At 40.1% G+C, this 17,008-nt stretch overlaps 1 protein-coding gene across 1 annotated transcript in view; it reads right to left on the minus strand.

The window, feature by feature from the left end:
* tnmd (tenomodulin) overlaps window positions 1-17,008 on the minus strand; it is a 91,742-nt gene that overhangs the window by 19,565 nt on the left and 55,169 nt on the right. Inside the window, exons 3-4 of the mRNA XM_080502303.1 lie at window positions 11,607-11,747; window positions 2,681-2,788 (exon numbers count right to left, since the gene is read on the minus strand). Of these exons, the coding sequence (XP_080358429.1) occupies window positions 2,681-2,788; window positions 11,607-11,747 (249 nt within the window). The remainder of the gene's footprint in view (window positions 1-2,680; window positions 2,789-11,606; window positions 11,748-17,008) is intronic.

The following is a 17,008-nucleotide window of genomic DNA, read 5'->3' on the forward strand; positions in this document are numbered from 1 at the left end:
GAGTTTTGTACCATTTGTACTCTTAAGACAACAGAAGACTGAAAGGTGTGTTTGTGTGCTGTCGTCGTTTGTTTCCTCTCTGTATGTTCAGATGCACAGCTGCTCAATGCAGCATCAGATGTACTGTGTTTAGTCTTGCGAGTGGAGTGGTGTCGTTGCCCTCAACTAAGCACCATCATTTTACTTTGAACATTGCAACCTTGTGAGATAATGGACGGCACCATTTTGCTTCAGCTCACCGCAGCAAATGGGACATTAATGACTCTAAATCCACAGGCGAGATGTACACCTGCCCAGAGTGCAGCAACAACATATTCTGCCTCACTCGTATATAATTGGCTCTAAGATGGACTGACACCCTGTTCAGGATCTATCCTGCCCTTCGCCCAATGGATTGCGATCAGTTCAACCCCCTTGAACCTAACTTGGATGAAGTGGGTGTAAAAGATGGATAGATGTATTTAATTGGTTGTCCTGAGTATGGAGGAATTCGGCTCGGGGCAGCAAAACTATTAATACCAGTGTGTCTCTGTTGCCTAATTCTGACATCAAATCTCTGGATCACCATCTATATCAGTGGTTCTCAATTATTTTCTGTCATGCCCCCCCGAGAGGCTAGAATTTTTTTCAGCCCCCCCCACCCCCGAATTGTACTACCATTGAGAACCTGATAATATTTATTTATTTATCTGTATAAACCACTGTATGAGTTGCTGGCACCAGCATTCTGCATACAATCGCCTGATTATCAAAATCAATTAATAAAATGAGCTGGAGGCCCTTTTTTTTATCATTCAAGCATGAATAAAGACACTAATACTGAAAGTCGCGCCCGCCTCACGCCCCCCCTGACACCCCACCACGCCCCCCCAGGGGGGCTCGCCCCACCATTTGAGAAGCACTGGTCTATATCAACCAGTCGCAGCACAAACATAATGGAGTCAGTCATGGTTTTTCCTGCAGCTGGTTTCCTGTGTTTTTTCAGTATCAAAGAAACCTGCCGTGATGCAGAAAGTGTTTGTGTTATGTAAAATGAGGTCATTTTTAAAAAATAGGCAACTTGGCTCAGCCGGTTGCGGTGATGAGGCGTTTCCTCAACTGGTTCCTCACCACAAGTACTTGAAAGCTTTATATCCTGTGTCACACTCCTGAGGTCTTGACATCTTTTTGCACTGCTTTTGTTTTACTCTTGTTTCTCCCACAGCTTTGACTCGGTGACTGAAATTCTCCCGTAACACATCATTTTTATTGGTCAAATTCAGATGTTTAATCACTTTCCTATCAACTTCAGTTGGTATTTTGGACCGTGCTTCAGTAGGCGGTATTGACTTTCTATTGAAACGATGGGTTGTGCTTCTGTCCAATCCGTGACGACCTTGCCATCAGCAGGTACCTAACACTTCTATTTTGTAGTGGTTTCCAAAGATTGCAGTATTTTTGCGCTTCTGGGCCACCGTAGAGTAAATCGGGTCTGTAGTTCGTAAAATGCAGTAGTTATAGCAGTTTGAAAAAATAATTGTAAGGCAATAGGTGACTCTTCAGGATATTACTTCATACCTTTACAGTTCGTCACAGCTCTTCAGAAGGTGTTTTAATGTGTCATTTGATTAGGCAAATGTACCAGTGGTTAATATTCACTGTGATTAGAACAGCCTGATGCAAACCGCTCCCTAAGAAAACCTTCTAGATTATTATCACTTTAAATATGAGAGCCAATATAGCGGTTGGTATAAGTCTTCGCCACTCTGGCCTCAGATAATTCACTTTGGAGCTGAGAATTAAGCCAATTAGACTTCACAGTGCCCACAGAGAAGCAAGAGATGGTGCGGACATATGGTGCTGCCTGGGCAATTAGTGTCTGTAAACGTGGATCAAACATTATAAAGATGAGGAAAACTAAATAACAAAACTGTGTTTGGTTTTTTGGGTGTAACAGCTTGTGTTCTTAAAGTTGAAACTGAGACTGGGCTGACAATTGGCTTATTCTGTTTTTAAAATGAAGCAGTGAGTCGGGAGCGTCAGATATTTGCCAGCTACTTCTTCTCAGCTACAATGTGAAATGTAAATGAGAGCATGCGTGCAGTGGAGACATTTGAGAGGAGGATTTTCTCTTTGAACATTCAGCCCACTCAGTGAATTGCACTGTGACACTGGAAAAATGGGAATTTTGATTGACTGGATTTCTTCCATTCCTTTTTGCCGGAGTTCACTTACAACTAGAAGAATCCAGAGAAGTGAAATGAATCGCTCTAAAGTTGGAGAGGGAGCCTTGTGAATTTTTACGAAGAAAACATCTTTTAAAAAATACCATTTTAATGGTTTACCTCTCACTCAGACCTCTCCTGCACCCTTCCTCCTTTAGGCTATTTGGGTAGAGTCTTTGGAGGAGATGATTAAAAATTAATATTGGCTGGAGATTGACAGCAAACACCATTTGATGTGAGCCACAAAGAGGCTGCGGGTTTGTGGGCAGTTTTCTGGAGGTTTCACAGGCACCGCAAACCCAGGTTTATTCTTCAGTGTGTGTATGTGTTGGGGGGGGGGTTTAAGATGGACAGGCTGAGGATTTGTGTGAGGCTCTCAGTTGCTCTTCTCTGGTTATCTCCCTACAATATGCATGACAGCCTCAGCAGGACTACAGAGAGTCCAAGCTACAGACGGCAGAGGAGAGGAGCCATACCAGTAACGCTGTGTCCTCAGCCTCCACCTCTGCCACTGTGGGGAGCTTCTTAGTTTGGGTCCTGATGTAGCACCTCTGATGTTCGGCAAACCGGATCCCAGTGATTCCCTTTGAAAAAGAAAAAGAAACGACGGGTTACTCAGAAATTCAGACATATGTATCATTCATTAGCTGTCTGTGATGTGTGTATCCCAGAAGAACTGGGCCCGATCGTTTTAAATCGCTCGGCTTTTTGCCGATAATCAAAGCTGTTAAAGAAAGTTAGAACCTAATGAGTGAGAAGAGGTGTGTTTTGATCTTTTTTTCCTTTCTTTCATGGCGGCATAATATTGATGACTGCCGGGCCCCTGCAACACATCTTTCAAGCCGAGCGAAGCAAGAGAAGGTGAGGTTGTTCCACTGTGGCAGCATCATACTTCATAGCAGGATGTATCGCTCAGCAGAGCCAAGTAACATTGTTGAGAATGAAGTGTTTTCTACAGAGAGTGCCCTCATTGAATTAGCCAGTCGTAGGTCCCTGTCACTCTCTTAATCTGTGCAGTCAAGTGTGGAGTCGCTCTCTTCAGGCCGCTGATGATCCTCCAGCGTGTGGACTGTGGCTCTGCTCACTCTGACACACACACACACACACACACACACACACACACACACACACACACACACACACACACACACACACACACACACACACACACACACACACACACACACACACACACACACACACACACACACACACACACACACACACACACAGCCTCAATAGGCAAGAGAGATCTGTTAATTCTCTCTCTCGCCGCCATTCTCTGTTAATCTAAGATATTCAGCCAGAATAAGTCTGAAAGACTTTCAGAAGATCAGATTGTATCCAATTTATTTTCTGCCGAGCAGAGCTGCTCATTCAGCACACTGTATTAGAACAGACGGCAGGATCTACATCTGCCACGGCTGCTTTAAAATTGCATCAAGTGAAAATTGTATGAGCGGCACCATGAAAATGGACTTGATTCAATCTAAATTTAATTACAGTAACACGGTGATTGCTATGACATCTCCTTTGAATCGGTTAACTTGACCATGTGGATGCTATTCCGAATTTTTTTCTGTGGCGCTGTCACTCCGAGAACCAGATACCGGCTGCAGAAGACATGATACAAAGTGATGGCTGTCATAATCTACCGCATGTAATTTCATCTCTGTGAAAAAGGATGGGGCAATAATGGTCCCGAGCACAAAAGCATGATGTTTATGCCGGGCTTTATTGAGATGAGTCTCTGTTTAATTTGGGTCCTCTGTGTTGGTGAGCTGCGGTAGGAGAGGAGAGAGCGATGCTGTGATGAGATACAATGATTGCTGGGCTTGGTCAAGCAGAAAATGAAGAAAGACACATTAACACGGCGATGAGAAATGGAAAAGCGATGTCATTTTAGCAGACAATGTTGAAATATCCATGTGCAAGATGCTCATCTGAGCCTTTTCACCCAAACAGGCAGGATGTAAATGCCTGCATCAATCAGTTTATTCAGAGCTAAAACCATGTCAGCAGGTATTAGTTCATCTGTTGCCGTGATATTAGGGGAGAAAATTAGCGTATATAAAAATTGTTACTCATTCATTACATGCACCGTAAAAAAAATAGCACTGTGAAATTCACACAAGCATGCGGCCGACGAATGAGGAGGAGCTCACTATAAAACTGTTTGACAGCAAATTAATGCAAAACATTTTACAGAAACTTGTTAATTACTGCCACTAACCTAATGATGAAACAGTAAAATTAATGCAGCGGTTGTTCCTGAAAAATGTGTTTCAACTGTATTGTATCATGATGTGTAGGATTTTTACAGTAATAACAATTTTCCATTATTGTTAATCATTATTATCACACAAATGTAACAAAATTGTAGTCTGTGGTATGTTTGATACCATTTTTTTTCTTTGGGTTATAGGAAAATTAGCTGCAGTTGTCCAACTTAAAATATGACTTTTAAAACGGTATAACTTTTATTCCACAATGATACAACCTACGTCGATTTAAAAAAATGGTAATATAACTGTGACTGTAGTATTAATAGAAATTTTGTACCATATTTTTTTAACTGCAGGATTATACATGATTTTCTTTAAGTGTAGTATAACTATTACTGAGATTGTCATTTATAGAGTATTTAATTACATGGGGAGGTTCTCGCTGAGAAAAAAAAAAGTAAAATAACTGTTCTTTGAAAATGTAATTCATCAAGAAATTATTGTAGGTTTCATAGATGTTTTGAAACCAACGTATAGTCCAAATGCTTTTTCTTCACATGGTGTTAGCAATATGAATACATCTAATATAATTATGAAAGCGTATTCAAGTTTTAGTCGACTTTAAGTTTGATGTTCTGATGAAACATTGTGCGTGTGACATAACAAGCGCTCTCAGGCTGGAGCCTCTGGTGCTCGTGAATGAGTCTAAATAAGCAATAAGCTTGTTCACATTCCCTCACATTGCCCATCTTTTGTCGTTAGTGATCGCCCCACTCAGACGAGCTGGACATCACAGTCCATCAGAGAAGAGAAGGATGTTACGTTACCGTGGGCTAACCTCAACATTATCACTAGTTTTCCTGCAGTCATGAATTTCAGAAAGGCTCCAAAGAAATTTTGGACAGATGAAACGCCCGAGGCGATTTTTGATGCTTCTGTTTTATTTGCTGTGAGAGGAGGAGGCAGCCGAGCGTAGAGCAGAAGATAGGTTAGCTTTTATTTTTTCCTTCTTCTTCTTCTTGAAATTCCCCTCTGACCGACACATCCTCATGGCTAAAGGCTATCTGAGAGGTAGACAGCACAGACTACATGAAACCCCAAACAGGCATAAACCCACAGAACTTATAGGAAGAGACGGTTTCAGTCATGTCAGAAAGGCACTTTAGTCTTATTTACTGAATTGATTAAATAGACAGGGAAACTTTCTCCCTTTAGTTAGCACACTGTTCAACTTTTCGTTATTGTGCCTCCGTGTCAGCACCAGCCGTAGGCCAGAGGCATGATGTTTCCAGGTTGTCAGACTCATTCTCATTACTGCCGTATCCAAACAAAAAACGCCTTTGGGAACATTCCTCAAACTTGACGCACATGTTCACCTTCTCTCCGACATAAAGACCTTTGAGTTTTAGTGGTCAAACACTGAAGCTGAAGATCTCTTTGGCCATTCCCTCTGTGGTTGTAAATCCTTAAGAAAGTTTCTGAGAAAATAGAATTAGTCAGAAATGGGATTTCAGCTGTTTTTGTCACATCTCAAGGTTTATTCTGGAAATAAAAAAAAAAAGAAAAAGAAAAAGTACACATGCTCACCGGAAATGATCCAATTGGGTTTGAGTGGCAAAAAGTCAAGGTCAATGCACTTACTTAATATCTTATTGCATTATTCAGTAGTCTTCACTTATTATATTATATCATGGGTTTGGGGAAGCATTTATCAACAGGCAGTTTGTTTGAATGAAGCAGAATCATTCGGACTCCAGGATGAGCTGGTCACACTGAAGTTTATAAGAGTATAATGAGCTGAGACTTCACAAAACACCATATAAGGAACTCACTAAAGCCTTCATATATTATCTTAGATAACTGAAATGTATCTAAGATGGCTCAATTAAGTCGTAATGTGAACATTTCTGTATAATTGCTGTTCCGCTGATGTCGTCACACAGAAACATTATTTTAAGATTTGGATTCTGAAGACAAGCGATGAGTGATGGAACAAAAAGAGAATATTCATGCTGGAAATATTCTGGGGAGGAAACTTTAGTGAAAGGAGTTTAGTTGCTGATTTACTTGTGTTAGACAGATATCAGGCAACTGCATTTGGAAGAAAAACACGATGAAGGTGTAGAAATATAACAGTTGACAGGAAAAGGAAAAGATGTTTTGAAGGTCGACGGCTGTGCGGTTTGCAGTAGAAGCTGGAGTCATAATCTTCACTTCAGAAACGACTGCATGTCAAAGCTGTATCAAAGGAAGCAAGTTTAACAAGTTTTGATTTACTTCATAAAGTGACAACTGTGGTCATTCAAAATGTATTTCATGTAAATTTAAATCTTTCCATTTTTTCACTGCACAGGAAAGGTAGAAGCAAATTCATCAGCATTGAAAAAAAAGTGCTTGTGTGCTATATCTTGAATACATGAAATATACAGTTCTCCCCTTTTTAATTCAACATGCAGGCAGAAAAAAAGTGCTCTTCATCCCCGGGAATATCTGGAACTGTTTTGATTTGCTGCTGAGTCTTCAACATATTTAGAGGTTTAATGGTGTTTGAGTTTAAAAACACATGTATGTCTGGGTTTTTTATACTTTTGAGGATGAAATTGTGCTAAATGTATTATGAAGACATATATCTTGTGTATTAGTACTGTCACCAGCAGTGATGCCAATAAGTGTTACTAAGTACTAAGTAAAGTGTTACTCTAATATGATTATTACTATTTTTTCGGTAAGAAGTAATCTAACGTGTAACTCTTTCCAAACCAGTAATCAGATTAAAGTTACTTATCCAAGTCAATGAAGTTATGAAGCGTTTTTATTGTAGCAATACCATTGTAGTGTTACTATTGTAGTGATACTATTGTAGCGTTACTATTGTAGCGTTACTATGCTCCTTCCTCACTTCTACAAATGAACACACACACACACACACACACACACACACACACACACACACACACACACACACACACACGCACGTTTAAAAGCAAGTAATCAGTGAAATTACCAAGTTACATTTTAAAGGAGTAACTAGTAATCAAATGACTTTTTTGAGGTAACTGTAGCTCCACTGGTCACCAACGTCCTTGTTTTGTAGGGCTTCAGCCCTCCTCACATCAGACCAGATTTCTCTGAAGTGATGTATGTTAATGACTGGAGTTTTTTTTTTTCCCCCAGCAAGATAATGCTCATGACATGAGAAATGAGAAGAAGAATGAATTAAATCCTCTGAAAAAAACCCAACAATCATAAACACAAATATCAGTTATTACAGAACGGCTGCATTCACCAGCTGTTTCTCCCAGCGTCTGTGGTGATTTATAGATGCTGGCTGCGTTCGGCTTCAGGCGAGACGCCATTTGAAAGCGAGAAGCTAAAAGTGATGACTGACAGCTTGTGCAGCCCCGACCTGAGCAGAGCCAATCCCAGCGATACCCAAGTCATGAGGCCGGCGGCACACATGTCTGATGGCCGTGTCTGTGTTGCCTCATCAAGACGGTCAGGCAGTGGATTGAGCAGAAACCGTGGTGCAGCGATCTCTCAGTCCCAAGGTGACACTGCAGCAGCCTGGACTTCCATCATCCTGAGTGTCTGTATTGTTGCATATTAGATCTGTCCCAGGGTGCACCTCTCCTCCTGGACGCTCCGCAGCGTGTCATGTGACATATATAATAAGGCAAACATCTGGAAATTAACCGTTAGTATCCTTCAAGTATGAAAACTGGCTTTGGGCCACACAATGGAGATGTATTTTAACGGCCTCGGGGTCGTCCCACTGTGGCGCCTCCTGGAGGACATCTCACACACCGGCGCCAGATTTCTTTCATGTTGACTTGTTGAACCACTAAAACAGTCAGAAGGTCTTCAGAGCTGCAGGCATGGCTTGAGGGAATCCCAGAATATTTACGCTTTACATATGATTAAAAAGAAGACATAACAAGGGAAGAGATTAAATTGTTTTTTAAAAAAGGCGAAAGAAAGCCTCAGATCAAATTTAGTCCAGTTCTTTGTTGAATGGAAATGATCAGTTCAGTTTAAAGTCATCGTCCTGCGAGACAGGAGTTCAAAAAGAGTTCATTAAACCACACCACCCAAACATCATATTTCTTTCTTCAATCATATAAATATTTAATATCCTTTGTCAGTGTTTTGTTGAAAAAAACGACTCCTCAATACTTATCTAACAATAACTAAACCCAAAGTATAATAAACAGCTGTTGGAATCGTTTGTGCTCAAAATGTCCTTGGATTTAGATTGATAGTGATTTTCTGGTGAGTTAATATTGAAGCAGAAAGGGGTGAAACGGGAGTGTTGAAATGGGTCAGACACACAATGTGGCAGGAACTATTAGCATTATTACATTTCAAAATGTTTGCAGGACTAATGTTAATGCTCATGTTCCAGCTTGATCTTGAGAAACAAAACCAATACACTTTCACTTTGCGTGCGTTTGTTTGGGGAATTACGAACACTATGACAAACATCATGCAGAAACAGAAAGAACTTGTGTATTTAACCATGTTTACACAGAAAATAAGAATCTGTTCCAAACTTTATCATTTCACAAAGTCAAAGTCTGAGGTAGAACACAGTATTATATTGACAAAACAAACTGAAAGTCTGTGAACAAAAGTGCTTTCTCAAAATTATACAGAACATTGAATAACATCTTTTTTTAAATTTCCGCATCAAGGTCTTATCTCTTCGCTAAAACAAGGGCTTGAAAAAAGGAACAATAACTGAAACCACAAGAATGGCAACAAAAAAAAAATTCCTAAAACAAATGACAAGAATGTCTAAAAGATAGAAATTTAGAATTGGAAAAGAACATGCAAAACTGCTTCAAAATAGTAAAGAGCACTAAAATGTCCAAACTGTCTAAAAATAGCTTAAAAACGAAGCATGAAACTATAAAATACAATGAAATTTTACCATCCGACATTTTAGAAGTTAAACACGTTATGCGTCTCCAGTAATATTTGACTTTTGGTCATAAAGGTCTCTGAACTGTGGTCTCATCCTTTTGGAAACCTGAGTCGTCAACTGAGCTGTGATCCATTCACAACATTAAACGCTGGTTTCTTATCGTAACCATGACGATAAATGTCCAGCGGGCTGGTGGGTGGTACCTCTACAACTACACAGTTTCTTTTCTATGTTTTTTTTTTTTTTTTTTCTTTAGGGTGTCAGGCAGTCCTGGTCTTATTGAGAGAAGAAACACAACACTCCTATACGTTGTGGACGGCGAGACTGCAAGAGGTGGCGGCCAGGGTGAAAATGGAGAGGACCACCTGCTCGCTCAGTGACTGACAGCTCCGGTTCTACTGGCACGTGATGTTTTTTTCCCAGGTGGACGTCCGACTCGCTCTCAGACCAGAGAAAGGACCCAGAGGGTTTGAGGCGCCGGGCGAGGTTGACCGTGTGCATCGTGGCTGTGGCAGCTTGAGAATGATTTGGAGGGATTGTCAGGAGGCGACTGCGCTCCTCCCTGGTTATCTGCCATCAGTGACCCCGTGGGGTTGAGTGGAAGGGCGATGAGGTGAAAGTTCTCCCAGAGTATTCAGAGTCATAGACCGTCACAGTTGTTTTACTTCTACCAAGTACTGAGAAACGTTGTATTCTGATTGAATTATTTCTTTCCTCGAAAAAAGTACACATTTCTGAAACTTTTGACTCCGGTTTACTTAAAAATGATCAAATCAAATTCAATGCCCTCTGTTTCTTTCTCCATTTCTGCCTCTGCTGTTAATTGAGTCTCCTGGTCGACAGTATATTTGCTATAATCCCCAGTAGTTGGAGATTTCTAACAAGTTTTCTTTGGTCTTTAATGACAATTGACCTTTTTTTTTGTACGAAATGAAAAAAAAAAAAGCTACTAATGCCACTCAAGCTACCACTTATTAGGAGGTTTGAATTACTCCACGGTGAAGCACTGAAACAAATATATCTCTTCCTCAGGGGACGTGCTTCTCTAACGGGAAGTGGAACAGACAACAGACGTTTGTGCATGTTTTAATTTGAATATGCACACACACTTGTTTTGCTCACATGCCTTTCTAAATCCTGTCCCTGAAACTAACCTAACCACAACCACAGCATGTCTCAAACTGATGGAGTTCTCTGATGACACCTGTTTGATTGTGGGTGCGTGCTTCAGTGGGCATCCCTTTAACATACACACTTTTCCTGTAGACCTCCTGAAATGAACCGAACATACGAGTCCAATGTTAAAAAAATATTTGCCTGAAAAATGTAGGATTAATCTTATAGATACTTGATTATTATATGATAGTACTTAAGAATACTCAACATATCTATAATCTACATCCTGTTAGGGCTTAAATACCAACAATTATTCCGGACCAAGCACAGCCGCACACACTTCATATTGCATTGTGCTGTATTCTATTGCTGCACGCAGCCTTCAACACGAAATGTAACATCTTAAATTTAGCGCACGCATGCACTGATTAGATGGTTGCCGTGACGTTTTCCTTCCTGTAGCAGTTTGACAACGTGAGACGCGTGTTTGTTTAGGGTGAATTGTATCCTGTAACATTCAGCCTCCACGTGTTCCCGGTGGACAATAAAATAAGAGCAGGAGCGTTCATTACGCAGGCAGGCAGCGCGCTGTCTTCACCGCGGTGTTCGGCGTGTAACCTCTTGCACACTTGAGCAGGAATTTTGGAATAAAAGATAAGCTAATGAGTTCTGCTGGAGACAAAATTGCAGCTGAAAAAAAGCACGAGGAACAAACTGAGATTGGCTTCTTAATGGTGTTTGTGTTGTAAAGAAATTGCTGTACTAAATGGAAGAAAGCTTTTTTTTTTAATGGTGAGACAGAAAACACAACATATCTCCACTTTAGTATCAATTACTGATATTATTTCTGGTTAAGACATTGAAAAGCCCTACATTTCCTCATTATGTAAACATCTCAGTGCGCATAATTTCTAGCCCTGTGTTTCCTACATATTTTCAAGGGTTGTAAACACCTGCTTTTATTAGGAGTGACAAAAGGCTGAGAACAGACTGTGCAATCTGATTTCTTGAAGAGACAAACGTCTTGGCAGAGTGGGAACATTGTAATCCTTCCTCTGCTGTGGAAAAGACACATTTTCAAAACACCACTTCTCAATCAAACAGAAAAACCCACACGGTTGTTTAACCTCTACTCACGTTTTTGAAGTCGTGCACCTCGAGAACCTCGTGGCTTCCGTTCCCCATTCTGAAGATCTCAATGCGCTGACCCGGGTCAATCTCCATCGTGCTTTCTGTCTCCACGCCATCCAGCACAGCTTTGTACTGATGATCGTACACCTGCCACCACACACATTTACGCACAAATTAGATTTGTGAGTGTCAAAGAATCCACGCAATGCTTTTTTTTTTGGTATGATAATATTATTTCTTTGAGTCAATCTCAGGCTCTTTCGAGGGAGCAAAGTTGAATGCTGCTGCTATAGATTGGTAAAAATAGAGAATTATAGCGCATTCCTGCAAATCTGTCTCTCCATTCACCATTCCTCCCCAACGAACAGCTCTGCAAAGCCCATATCTCACATTCCTCCAATCCTCAATGGTTTGGTGTTGCTCTCATTGAAACCTGTTTGCCTGAATGTAAAAACAATGGAGTCGGTCAGAGCGCTGCATGGAGCATCGACAAGTGACTGATTAGCAGAAAGACATGTAGACTCAAAAAAACAAAAAAAAAAGGGCATAAAATAAAGTATGAATGGAATTGATGTGCATTTACAGGTTGCTGAACGTCAGGAATCACGGCTGTTGAATATAGTGTAAATGTTTTCCTATGTGCCTCGCTTTGGATGCATTTAATAATTAATCCATTAAATAAGAAATCAACTGATACGACCTCAGTGTCAGGCAAGATAATGAAGTGAAATTAAATCCCAGTCCATATAAGATAAGACTAGAATATCAGAAGAAATTAGTTGAGAATGCTTGATATATTCTAATGCAGCTACATATTACACACGGATCTATATCGCAGCCTTATTGTCACACAGAGTTTGGCTTTTCATTAGGGTTGTGGTGTTTGGAATGCAATTAAAAGCTCACATAGAGCAGGGAGTACAAATAGATAAATAATGCAATCTCCGGGTAAATAAATACCAGCAACAGTAAAAATCTGATAATAAAGCCATGAGTCAGATAAAAACACAACAAAGAATGACGGTGAAAGATTAGATAATAAATCAGCAGGAGGCCGGGCAGGGATCAACACAGTTGTCATTCTTATGTCCAGACGGTGGGGGGTGGTGTCGCAGGTGCTGAAAGTAACTAAAAAGTTACTTATAATCTAGGTTACTTTTAAAAACAAGTAATCAGTGAAGTAACGATGTTACTTTTTAAAGGTTGTGTGTTTCTTGCAGAACACTCATCTATTCATATAGTAAATCCACACAAAAAGTGGCAAAGTGTGAGAATGACCTGACATTGATTGTGTTGTACAAACTGTGTGTGACGCACAAACTAGAACTCTGTAGAACCTGCCTTTATTAGAATTGTATTGCTTTGCCCTTTAGTGCAACATTTTTTCACATAACATTTGAACATTTTATTAAAAGAAAAAAAAAAAAAAGCGGAGTCGGTCTCTGTTGTTGGGGGCACTTGGTCACGGTCAGATTATGAAATAGTTTTTGGACACAGATTGAACCTTCAGCTGAATGTTTTGTCTGCAATTGCAAGAAATGTAAAAGGCAGTACTGACTAAATGAATAAAAAAAAAACTACATAAAAATGGCAGTAAAACAAAATCCAACATTTGAATAGTGTGCAGCTATTTTGCAGTTCACATGTGTGCCGGACCCCCTGGCAGAAAGTGCACTGATCACAGATCATCTGCACCTTGAGCACATACAGCAGAAAAGGGGGCTTTCTGACGCATTCTGTTTCACTAAATAATCTTCCTGCTGCATCGCAGAATGAGGTTGATTAGAGCAGCAAGAGGCAACCAAAACAGCAGGAAATTGTGCAGATCATAAAACTAAAACAACAAACTGAAAGAAGCAACAACAAAAAAGCCACACAGTGGAGCTGGAGGGAAATCTAACAATCTGGCTAATAGTTCTCTGCAGGCTTGACCCGTCAGAAATGTACGTCCCGATGCCTTTTACATGACAAATAGTCATCATTTATTTCTAATATGACAGTACTTATCGTATCAGTGTTAAACTGTCAAAGCTGTATTGTTTCAATTAACTCCTCATATCTGTCCATGACCGCAGTATTTTCAATATTTTGAATAAAAAAAAAAAAACACAAAAAAACTTTTACGCAGGGACAGCTGCTAATACTATGTACGGTACATGAGGTAACGTCAGAAGAAGCTGTGATTTTAGACAATAAAATATTTGACGAGTTCAAAGATCAGATGTGAAAATGCATTGATGGAAGTTCGCCTGAAGGAAGTTAAACAAAGTCATTTTAAATCTCTGGTACAGTTAAAGCTGTCTCCTCAGTGTTGCCTTACAGCGATGTTGTTTATCACAACGGCTTGCTTATGTACTGTTCGTGGACACGCATGGATGACGCTTAAAATTCCCTGTCTGAAAAATGATTCATGCTCACCAGCTGAAAATATGCTATTAATATTTATGTGAGGCTTGTGTTATGATGAGAAATATATTGCTGAGTTCATCTTCATCTGTCTCAGTGGCAAATCAGAGCCTCGCCAATGAGATGCATGATTAATGAATATGCTCACATGGGAGTCCATCAGGATTTATACCCCCCCGCCCCCCCACATCACAACCATCTGAATGTCCTCTAACACGCAAAATGAGCTTTCCGTTCAAAACTCTCTTACATGTTCAGCGCTGGACATATTGTGCATCTGCCTGCTAATCTCGTCTTCCAGGACATTTAAATATGCCGCTTAACATCCAGCGACGGCTGCTCTCTCACTTTTTTTATTTTATTTTTTTTATTTGGTAGGCGATCGGTGTAATAATGATCAAATGGAATATAATTCCTAATAGAGGATCACTGTTAGAATGGCAGTGGCCTATAAATCTCCATTAACATGGGTCACAGTAGCCTTGGCTCCAAAGAGAAGTAGAAGTTAAAATTGTCAGGAGAAGCCAAATTAAGATGGGCTCGAAATTTAAGTGTCAATTGAGCAGTTATGGATAAAATTGGGGCTATTAAACAGTCTGCAAGTCCGTGTGGTGAATTAAACTTCTATTTGAGCATTTCTTTTATATTAACATAAAGGTGGAATAGGGGAATAGATTCTGGAGGCTTATTGATTTATACTAAAACAGTGAATTACATTTTCAGCAGGCTATCTCTTTTCATGAAAATCCAGCAGTGAGAATCTCCCCGCCGCACCAGGTTGAAATAGATAATAATGTATTACAACACTTTGACTTCAACTGGTTCAATAGCCAAAGCTGCTGCTGTGCACAATAATTGGCATTCTGAAAATAGAAATGAATGGCCTCTGTATGGCTTCCTTTGATACTTATGGTTGCCTCAGTACATTGGGAAACATGCAGTGTGAGTTATGCTGCAATAAGGCGAAGACTTCGCGGTATTAAACCTCAGCGTAACAATGGTGATCAGTTTTACAAAAATTTCGAGCTGACTCTCATTATGTTCATCATTTATTTATATTTAAAAACACGCAGAAGGAGATTTAAGGAGGGCTTGTTTCTCACTATTCCTTGTTTCGTTTCTAAATAAGAATTCACAGCGTCTGTCACTTGGCTGTTAAACTATTCCAAGAAAAATAAAAGAGAGAGAGAGAGAGACAGAGACCGGGAAAGTTAATTAGCTTCCCTCATGACACCGAACAGGCAGATAAAAGGCCCGTGCAAAAGACAAAGCTCCAATTTATGTTACGGTCTTCATACAGAGCGACTCTGGTCACAAAGACATTACTTTAGCTTTCAGCAGCTTTACCACTGTGTCGTGCATGTGGCGCTCTGCAAGAGCTTCGTTTGAGAGACACTTCTCTGAGCAAATGGCGGAGAAGCTTTAAACGTGGATGAAAATGTAGAGATGGCAAAGTCAAAATCAACAACAACGGACAAACCACATGGAAGGAAATGAAACTACAATCATTGCATTAGCACAGAAGCGCCAAGACGTCGGCACTAAAAGGTTTTGCCACCTCAGATGAACTTATTCCTCCCTCTGCTGGAGCAACATGCATCCACTCACCCTGAGGTCTGTATATATGAAAGCAAATTATCACCATATATACTCCAAAACAGAAAGGAAAGTTTTGAAGGAGTCTGTTGAGGCTTAACGCTACAGTCCTGATTTTTTAGAACTGCGCTTTGGAAGATGGACGATGCAGATATTTCTTTAATTGTATTTGAGCATCCGCCCTCCATGTACCCCAAAAGAACATTATGCAAATGAGGCTAAGGCACACACAGTGATTACATCTTATTTAACGTGTAGATCTGAAATGAACTGCGGAATGAATTATCTGCATATAAAACACCAGTGTGAGTTGCACATATTAAAGTTCACCACGTGAACAAAGGAAGGCTGAGCTCAAGGCCCTGTGACTCTCTCCTTTCATTGTCTTCTAAAGCGTGTCAGGCAGAGCTGGCAGAGATAAAAAGGACTGTGAGATGAAGGAGGGAGCGGAAGTGGAGGACGACATTAAGTCGGGCGCTCAAGCATCAGGAGATGGAGATCAGCTGTTTCATTCATGTTTTCACCAGTTCATCCACCGACGTGACGAGTAACAGTCAGGTGTCTCCTATCAGCAACATGTAGCATGCAACCTATTACTTAATAAGTATTTTTCTATTCATAATAAATCCTCCAGTTCTGAAGATACAAGTATTGATGATCTTTGCATCACTAATGATTAAGTTAAATTACATTAGTCATCACGTGTCCATTTGACCCATCACATTCATGAAGCTGAAGTTGAACTGGTTGAATCAGAAACTCAGTATTTGGTGGCAAATCTTAACACTGATCTGATGCCAGAGATAGAAATTACAGAGAGAGCTGTTCAAAAATGTTCAAGCTCATAAATGAATACCAGATTTAATAATTTGGGATTTCATCATCTTGACATGGCAAAACAATTAAAACAGAAGATATAAAATGTTTTACATTTATTGACTAAATGCTGAACCCAACATCAATCAGTGTGTCAAATTTACTTGTTGAGTTTGGGAATACGTCTAAATTAGCAACAACGAGCAGTTTGCAGCTTCACTCGCCCTTTTTACTGCATCTTACTCACCTCATGAATGAATGGATTCATTCATCTTTCTATCATGTTGAGGGTTGTGGTGCGTCGTAATCGATCCTGTTTGACTTTGTGAGCAGGCCACACGCACACACTAGTGACATAATGAAGTTATTGCGCTTAGAAATTGTGAAATCCATTTATCGTTTGCAAGGAAATAATGGTAATTACTGTCACTCACAGAAGCAGGAGAGAAACATGTCTCACAGTCACCTACACATCACATGGATTTGTCTTTTTATTGTATCTCATTCAATGACACATCAGTAAAATCTCTAATTACAGTGTGTAACGCAGCTGCTCGTTGCCTTCCTCTGGAAGAAGGAACTGTCTTTGT

This window comes from Blennius ocellaris (genome assembly GCF_963422515.1).
Source record: "Blennius ocellaris genome assembly, chromosome: 9".
Taxonomy (NCBI): Eukaryota; Metazoa; Chordata; class Actinopteri; order Blenniiformes; family Blenniidae; genus Blennius; species Blennius ocellaris.